The sequence below is a fragment of the Lactuca sativa genome, chromosome 1 (assembly GCF_002870075.4).
Source record: "Lactuca sativa cultivar Salinas chromosome 1, Lsat_Salinas_v11, whole genome shotgun sequence".
Classification (NCBI taxonomy): domain Eukaryota; kingdom Viridiplantae; phylum Streptophyta; class Magnoliopsida; order Asterales; family Asteraceae; genus Lactuca; species Lactuca sativa.
In genome coordinates, this window is record NC_056623.2 from 101,469,144 (window position 1) to 101,479,112 (window position 9,969).

At 33.2% G+C, this 9,969-nt stretch overlaps 1 protein-coding gene across 1 annotated transcript; it reads right to left on the bottom strand.

Moving 5' to 3' along the window:
• Nucleotides 1-2,391: 2,391 nt before the first annotated feature.
• On the bottom strand, nt 2,392-8,190 carry LOC111899427 (disease resistance protein RPV1). Its single transcript, XM_023895283.3, has 7 exons — nt 7,763-8,190; nt 6,000-7,131; nt 5,578-5,901; nt 4,652-5,494; nt 3,973-4,567; nt 3,654-3,717; nt 2,392-2,725 (listed from the first exon to the last, which is right to left on the bottom strand). Exons 1-7 carry the CDS (start codon nt 7,894-7,896, stop codon nt 2,686-2,688), a joined length of 3,132 nt encoding a protein of 1,043 aa, XP_023751051.1. The 5' UTR covers nt 7,897-8,190; the 3' UTR covers nt 2,392-2,685.
• Nucleotides 8,191-9,969: the final 1,779 nt, after the last annotated feature.

Genomic DNA, 9,969 nt, shown 5'->3' on the forward strand with positions numbered 1-9,969 from the left:
TTTCCAGCCCAACCCATGTTTAGTGTTTTGAGCATAAAATAGAATCTACAAATCTAAATGGGATGATATTGGACTTTCTGGAAACTAGACGCGATTTACCACAACTTTGTTACTGTAATTATTTTTTCCAATTCGATCCAGATTAGCCTTTGCATCCCTTGCAAGACAAGTCAACAATTATGTCAAGATTTCTATCTTTTGCCAAAATCACCATATTTGTGCATAAACTCAACCAATACACACATCATACCAATTCCATGACTTCCATACATAAATGAGGTTGAAAATAGATTACTAAACTCTATAAATATTGAGTAATTTTAGGAGAGATTGAATGAGAAGGATCCATCACCAATTTCACCATAAATGCTTCAAAAATACACTTCTTCACTTGAATCAACTACAAACTCCAAAGGTTCCCATAAACACCCTTTAACTTGAGTTATTGGTTGGAAATAAGGTTACAAACCCATATTTTAGGGTTAGCCTCTTTAAATAGTCCATAAGGTTCATATTTGGCCCTCAAAGTATCATAAAATGACTCATTAACCCATTTACATGATAAGAATCATTTTATTACACTTTGGCCCCATAAATTAACTTTAAACAAAGGAAAATGTTAGTTTAATAAATAAACTTAGACAAAATACTATTTTCGTTAATAGTAAGGGAAATTTTGGTCGTTACACTTCCCACCACTGTAATTCTAGCTTTTAGGGCAAATAAATTGATCGGCTCCATGTATTTATTGCTTAAATTGATTTTTTGTTGAAATTAAAAAATTGATGTATAGCATTCCTTAAACAGTATGTGGACGACGATTAGATTATTTATTTATTTATTTATTTATTTATTTATGGAAATCAAAATATGCTCCTTGTCCCACGCACCGATGTCATCGTTGAGGCCAATTCTCGGGCAATTTCCAATATCTAATAACACACACACACACTCGTCTCGTTCATAATTATGTAGGTATGTGTGATGTGTAGATTTTACCAAATTTCTGAATATTGGTGAAGAATTTGACACCACCCTAGGCTGTAAACTGGCAAAGCACATACACATGAACTCGTACATGTATTGCATGTTGGCTAAGTGAATGGAATTCTTATTGCTTATCAAGGGGATTTTGATCTCCTAGAGTTATCAAACAAATTTTATTAGATTAAATTTCAAATTGTATGTGTTCTTTTATGGTGTTGATTTCATGTAGCCGGTATGTTCAAGCATCATCTCTCATTATCTGTGAAAGTAATAGTCATGTTGCATAACTAAAGAAAGCACAATGGTAAGAGCATGAATTATGGTGTTAATCAATGGTTTGTTTATATTAAATGAAGGAATTACAAAGGTCTTTGCCTTTGATGATATTGGATATGTGGATCCACCGATGCATTAGTCACTTATGAAGAATACATGAAACTATGCGAGCATCTTTCTGGTATTAAACAATCTTGGTTACTTAATGTATAATTAAATACATCCTTTACCCTTGGTAGCTCCTTGTATGATATGTGTTCAACACCCTCCTTATCAAGAAAGCTTTCGAAGAGGCATTACTTCAAGGGAGATACTTCAAAATTTTTGCAATTTATATAGCTTGTTAATCAAATTTTTGTGTTATGGTTCTCTAGAGTATACTATCATGCAATGTTGCAAAACTAAGCTGAGTGCTTAGACTCAGACATGTCTCGAGAGGCTTTATTAGGAATCGGTAAAAAAAATACACGATCAACCTCGGTCAACTCGGTCCAACTCGGAGAAATTCGGTTCAAATCGGCCAACTTGGTCAAATCGATCAAAACTCAGGAATTTTGATTTTTTCCAAAAAAAAAAGTATAACTGTTATTGATATTCATTTATTATGTTAAAGATTTTAATGGACTTGTGATATTTTTTATACATATAATTTTTCCAAAATTAATTTCTTACAAAATACCCATTTTGAGTATTCCCCACTGGACCAAGAACTCGCTACTTGATTGAAGTAGGAATGTGTAGCAATTTTTGCAACAATGTTATCAGGATAGAGTGTTATGAGATGTTTGATAGTCAGTGATTGAGTCGGACCCAACATCTTATTTGACCAAATAAGAGGCATATCAAATGTTATAAAACCAAATTATAGGCTTTAATTGTAGTATCAAACAATGTAAATCTAACTGAGTCAGACTCAACTTCTTAGTAGATATGGTAAGAAACATATCAAACAACTGCTTAGAATGTAAATTGTATTTGTATTTATTGTATTTATATAAGATGAAGCAACATACACCCTTGGTGTTGGTATTCAATGTTGGACAAGCCAATTATCACTCTTTATTTCAAAGTGTAATCATTATTCATTGTTTCAAAGTGAAAGTTCATTGTTAACTTGTTCTAATAGAAAGAAAATAATAATTGATAGTTCAATGTTATAACTAAAAGTTTATTGCTGTAACAGAAAGAAAAATAAATTATAATTTACAAATTTTACAGAAAATGTGCTTTTTATAAGATTGTATCATATTCATTTGAAGTTGTTTTGGTTAGAAGGATAAAATGATATAATAAAATAAAAAAATCACCCAGCACATCCATTAGGCAACCTTACCAAACATGAATCATTCAATGTCTCTTGAATCATTTAGGTGTTACCAAACAACCTCTCAGGCTCTCTTATCATATGAACGAACTCTCTTATTATATGAACGAACGCCTTTGATCAATCATCCCTCCAAATCTGCACGACCAAATTTGTATTGTATACAAAAACACATTAGATGTGACAAAAAACAACAAAAGCAAGCAAGTCCTAAACTACACTGAAAAAAGGTAATAGAGATGTTTGATCGCTTCTTATAAACAATCTTGCGATTGAGAAGACTCGGTGAAGTATATTATTTGGACCAACCCACAATGACTGATAGACACACTAGGTAGCTTGATTAAAACAAAATAAATATTTATAATAGGGAGATGATCCGGACACAACAAATTTTCTCCATACATAACAATTGGTGTTTTAAAATGTTGTATTGTACAACCATATAATGCATGAATTGTTGTATATTGCAAAAAACTGTTGTGTACGAATCACTTCCCTTTATAATAACCCAACATAGTTAACAATCACTTGCTTCTTTATTGCCCATACAAGTGCTAATTCTGTTGTTCATATTTCAATTTGTCGCTATATTTCTCTTAATGCATTTTATTTCTTAATTTCATATCATATTGGGCTATTTGGACGATGGTATTGGTAGCTGAACAGTTGCAATCCAACATTTCAATTCTCAACTGGGCCAAGGCCCAAATAAGCGGAAAAAATATCAGAATTCTGAATTGCTTGGGTCCAATATTTGGAAGAAAAAGACGCTAACGTAATCAATAATCAAAATAAAATAAGATCAAATGCCATATTAATTTATCCCCTTTTATTTTTCATATAAATGTTAGTTTCCTTTTACTAAAAAGTCTAAGTTATGGCAAAACGTGATTATCAAAGCAATGTTCATTATTTTTTACCAATTCCATATTTCCATACATCTATTGCAAGGTTACATCCTTCACAAGTTAAAAAGTTTAATGATTTAACATATTTGGTTGTGTGCCCTTTATTCATGTGATGAGAAAAAGGGTTCACGTATCAAAAAAATATATATATATACCTCATGTGCGAGACAAGTACGCTGGACTTTCTTTGGGATAAAGCTCTAAACCACACTTTCCGTTCTATGAAAACAAATAAAGAGGAATACGTCAATTATCATTCGCATAAATCCACTTAGACAAATCATAAGTTGTTAACTTGTTTTCTCCACGAGATGGGTTTTAACTTTTAATTTATATATGATCTCATTTGGGTTGATCCATCAAACAAATCATTAAATTCTTCACCCACAAATACTAAAGAAAACGTAAACATAAGATACTATATATATATATATATATATATATATATATATATATGATAAGAATGATATCTACCTTTAAAGCTGGCACCTTCTGCAATGCCGCATCTAACAAAGTGTGGAGAAAATTCTATTGAATTGATATTCCGCATAAATTGCTTGATATACAGGAGGTATTCTCCTGTTGTTAACTGAAATCCATTGAGATCTCCACCAATAATATGATTCCATGACTTATAATAACCCAACACATCTTCTTCTTCTTCCGTCTTTCCATCATCATACACAAAACTAATCCCACACTTCATGACTTGTCCAAGGTTCTCTCTTACAGTAATCGTAACATCATCACCATCTTCCATCTCATTCATCCCAAACATCCAATGGCTTAAAAATGTTACCCAATATCCACCTATTGTAACAACATCAGTGCAATGCTTGTATATCCAGGTGAGGTTCTTTGTTTTATTACAAATTATGATCTTTGGCAAATCAAAACATTCATATCGAAATCGAAACTTCTGCACATAACAGAAATTCAACCCTTTGAGGTTGTTGGGAGATGATGGGATGGTAAATGATATAGATCGCAAATTGCTTGTATTTGTAATCCAATTTGGCATCTCTTCACCTCCATAAATTGTGCTGAATATTCCAAATTCATAATACATCTGCCATATACAGTTAAACCACCTTAATTAATAATCACTATAATAATACATAATCACACAAAGACACAGTTAAGTAGATCAAACCTGGATTTTAGATTCCTCTGTTCCTTTATTCAAGTTAAGAAAGTCTACCTCAGTCCAGCCCAAAGTAAGCAATACTTTTTCCTCAACACCTGCAATTGGTTGGATTTTGACCATGCCTTCAAATTCAAACGACGAAGGTGCTGACAATTCCCAGTTTACTATGAAATTGAGTGGGGACATATCTGGATCAAATACAACTTTTTGTAGCAAAGGCTTATAATCCGAAATGAGGTTCAAATGTGTTAGTGTATGTGGAGGATTCTCAACTAATGTCAACATCTTACAGTTTCTCATACTAAGTATCTCAAGTCTAGGAAGGCTTTTTACACAATTGGGCAGGGAAATGATAAGATTGTCATCTAAATATAAATCCCTTAACATGGATAGGCATCTGAAGTCCATGGGAAAGGATTCGGTTGACAAATTATTATTTCCTAATGATAACCTGACTAAAGAGCTTGGTAAAGAAATCTCAAGGAACTTCATATCATCTGGTATAGTCTTTGGAATAGGGGAGAAAGAGATTTTTGTGTCCATGTCAATATCAACTAGAGATTCACCGAGAGTACAACCATCTAGCAATAGTGTTTTAACCTTCTTTATGGTGCTAGGAAGTTTTTCGAGCTTGTTGCAGTATCTCAGATCAATGAGGAAAAGTTGAATACATTGCTCAATTGATTCAGAAACCTCAAGCAAATTAATGCAATTCGTAACTATTAACCTCTCAAGTACAGGCAGTTCATCAAAGCCACCCAGACTACGAAGTTGTTGACAAAAACTTAGGTTTAAAATCTTCAATGATCCAAGCAACCTTTTGTCTTTTGAGAATGATTGCGTCAACTGCTGAAATGGAGATAAGTTGGAATAGTAGTGAATTTCATCAAGTCAACACTTTAGAATAATAAAGGGGTTTAATTTTAGGTTACCTTTTGTCTCCTCTGAGGTGGTAGTTGATTACTATAATAAACGTCAAATGATTCAACATTGCTATATGACATGTCCAGAGCAACCAGATTCTCCATAGGTAAGTCTAAAGGTATAGACTTCAAAAGAAAACCATGCATACATAACCATCTTAATTTTTCTGGAAAGTTCTTGTAAGACCCATTCATTTTCACATAATTAAGTTGCAGCAGCATCAACTCATCCATCTTACTCAATGCATCTGTGTTCAATTCAAATGCTTCACGTACCTTCTCATTCTCAAGCATTCTCGTGTCAAAGGTGAACCCTAGAATATTTCTCATACCCTAAGAAGAAACCAAATGCCAAAAGTTTTCAGAATTGTCATACATACATGCATATAGACAATACAAAATACTTTAAATAAGTACACATAACATCTTACATTTCCTTCTTTCAATACTTTGAACGACTCCTCAGGATACCATAATCGAGTTCGCTTCCATGGCTTATTAGGTGATTCTTCACGTACTATAAATCTTCCCATCACTTCAAGCAACCGGTGCATCATCAATTTGTTATTCCGTCCGATACTAAGAAGGCATCTGTCAATGAGATTTGTAAATGCAATGCTTGTGTTTATACCGCATGTGTTTAATATGGTTTCAACAACGCCTCTGTCCATTCCAACAAAAAAGCAAGCAATATGCTTAAACAATTCCTTATCATCTTCGTATGGCAAAGAGTCAAAGCTCTCTCTCAAGACATTATTTATACCGGAAACTTGGATTCCTTTCTCTAGCCCCTTGATGACCTCTTCCCAATAAGCTACACTTTTGTTATGTAGAGACTTACCCAAAACTTCAAGAGCCAAGGGATGTCCTTCACAATACTTCACAAGCTTCTCTGACACCTCTTCATAACCTGCCTTGGGATCTTTGGACATGAATGCATGAGAAAACAAAAGTTGTTGTGATTCAGTCTTGTCTAAGCCTTGAAGCAAGTAATTTGTATGCTTGGGTTTGAATTTGGTTTTGAAGAGCGAACAACTATCTATCAACGATGCATCCTTTGTTGTTATAATGATTTTGCTTTCTGGATGAAAACCTTTGCTTCCAAGTAATGCATCCAACTGGTTGAGACGATCAATATCATCAAGAACTAGAAACACCTTTTTGCTAGCTACCACATTCTCTATATTTGAGGTGTATACAGAAGCATCATGAACTCGTAATAAACTTGGTTTTGATATGTCCTCACAGAGTTGTTTTTGTAAATCAAGCAACCCATTAAATTTGCTATCGGATCTCCTTCTAATGTTTTCAATAAAGCTGCTTGTGTAGAAATTATGAGAATGTAACCCATAGACATATTTGGCTAAAGATGTTTTCCCCATCCCGCCCATACCCAAAATAGTGAGTATGTTTGTCGTATCTGGTGATGCATCTTTCAACCACAAAGTGAGGAATTCAATGAAAGAGTCCATCCCAATAAGTACTGGCAAAGCACTTCTTGAGGATATATGTAATTTATTGTAGATGTCGTTAACAATTTCTTCAATAAACTCAGCCTCTTGCCTGAAACTTTATTTTAGTAAGAACCACAAAACAGTCCACAACACTAACAAACTGGATTAGAAGATTTACTTTGTCCAAAGATCCAAATGAAAGTTATATCATACTAAGGTTGTACTTTTACATATAAGTATCTAATGTGTAAGGTCATAATTTTCATGTATAATTAGACCAGAACCACCAATGTTATGCACGTTTTCACTTAAGCATCAACCATTAAATTGCATTATGTTTTTATAATACCATCAAACTTAACTATTGATATAGTGTTGCATTAACCTAAACAAATTGCCATCTATAACAACCGTTCAAATTTTGGTTTTTATTAAAAAAAAATATATAATTAATTGAGATGGTTAATCTAAATAAAGTAAGATATGATATACTACAAACTTTCATGATGGTTAATCTATCTATATATATGAATATAGTGTAGTATCACATAACTGAGAACTTTGATTCAGTTTTATGCATCACTGATCTTTATGCAGTTTAAATACATAAAAAGTATATCTATTTGATGATATTGAAGAAGTTTATTAAAACGCAATAATGAGAAGATGAAATTAAAATTTCATGTGTCGACCAAACAAGATTTAAGGAGTATGGAAATATGGGTAAGAAGGGTGTTTACCTGCCATATACGTCCCACCCTTGTAAATTAGCAACTTCTGTGAGTGCTTTATTCCATAGGTCCATCTTTTGAGCCAAATGACTTCTTTTATCTGCATTCCTCTCTGCCTCCATAGTTTGTCTATGTTTAGCCATTGCATCACCGAAGCTACTTTGTTGCTTCCTGACATGGTAGGGCTCAACATGATAAAAGATCCGGATAACAATTTGGTTGGATATCCTCCGTTGCTCAAGGATGAGTACCAATTCATCAAGGCACCATGACGAATTAGGATAGTTCTGGGACAACACGATAATAGAAGCCCTAGATTCTCTAATCGCTCTCACCAATTCTGGTTTCAGATCTTCTCCGGTTTCAACCTCTTCAGCTCCTAAGAAGGTAGTGATATTGGCAGCAGCGAGGGCCTTACGAAGGTGGTCCGTGAAACCATTACGGTGTCAACACCTCTAAAACATAAAAAAACGTCATATGTATATGTATGATCACGAACTGATGAAGAAGATGAAGATCCTTCTACAGATTTAGAGAGAACAACCATTATGAGTTACAGGAAGGTATGAGTAATTTAACACTAGATCTATAACCAGATAATAATGGATGCACAAGTAGTGGAATTACTTTCTGCAAGGAACTATAAGTCAACAGCCACTTTTGATAAAGGGTATCGTCTGGATTTTGTCCGTTCCTTGAACCTTTAACGTTTTCCGTCCCTGAAATGTAGTTTGTTAACGCTTTTTGTCCGGGGTCTTTTAACTTTAACATATAAAGCGTTACATTGACCATTTTACCCCTCCCTTTTTCCTCTTGGTCATATTTGTCGGACTTAATTTATAGGAACCAGAAGAGTTACCAGAGTTTCCCCCGCGTTGCGGGGGGTTGGAAGGTGTCGCTTTTATGTTAAAAGTATAGTACATTGCCTTACAAACGCATAATAATCAAAGTAAAATGTCAACGAAAAATTTGTCTTTCGGTAGGTCAAAACATCTTTAACTCTTCTTTGTAATCTTTGCAAAGTGCAAAATATAATGCAGTCAAAATACATTCATATAACTTTATGTTACGGCCTAATGAAAGACATAGACAACAAACACCAAATGACATAAAAGGGGCATATGAAAAACTATGGGAATAATAAGAATCTGAAGGAGTTCATGAACTCCTTGCATTCTCCATTTCAACGTAGTCAATACAATCAACTCCATTTTCTTACTCACCTGCAAATTCAATCAGAAATTCAATTCCACGTTCAAAATTATTTTAAACCACAACAGTGGCTACTTGTCGAAGTTTCTCGATGCTTGTAGAATGAAAACAAATAACTAATAAAATAAAATTTTAATTTATTTCTAAACACCAAGATGATAAATTACTTAAACAAAGTTTCTTTTTTAAAATCTATTTACTTATGGCAATGTACGTTTGGCTTTTTCTGATCGGTACATAACATTTTGAAAAATCTTGCTAATAAGCTTTTAATTATGTTTTGTATTTGGAAAGCATCACTATAAGTGGCTAGACTTTTCAACGTAGAATGTTATAATAGAAAGAAACACAAGTGGAATGCCAGAAAAAGAAAAGCAACTAATGTACAATGCTATTCAATGCATATAGAGGAGAACAGAAAATAGATTATAAAATCAAGTAATGCATACTTAAAAATATTGAACGACAATCTTAAACTACAATCACTGATACTTTAAATTGTAAGGGTAAAAACTAAAATGAAATAGTTATTTTTGAATTTCATCAGACCTAACCTTAGATCAGACAATAAAATAACATAAATATACTTTTTGAAATCAGATGCTATCACATTGAGAATCATTGCACACCTGATATTTTTTCAAAACTTAGATAGACATTAAACATTGGATTCACTACACATTGCTTCAAGATTGTTAATGCCTGTAACACATTATAATCACACAGCCTAAAATTTGATAATAGTAATAAAGGCCAGAACAAATGTAATGTGTGAGAGTATCGAGTTATGTATCTACAGATGTAGTCCTTGTGCAAGAAAAGATCCCAAAATTGGTCCTTGTGACAGAAAAACAAAAAGATTGTCAAGTTGCTCTCCATAGTATAAAAACATTACAGAAATGCTCCATGTTGCAGAAATTTTTTTTACACAATTGGTCCTTATATAGAAAAACATTACAGAATCAGAATTATATGTTAACTTATTTTACAATTAAGGCATTGTA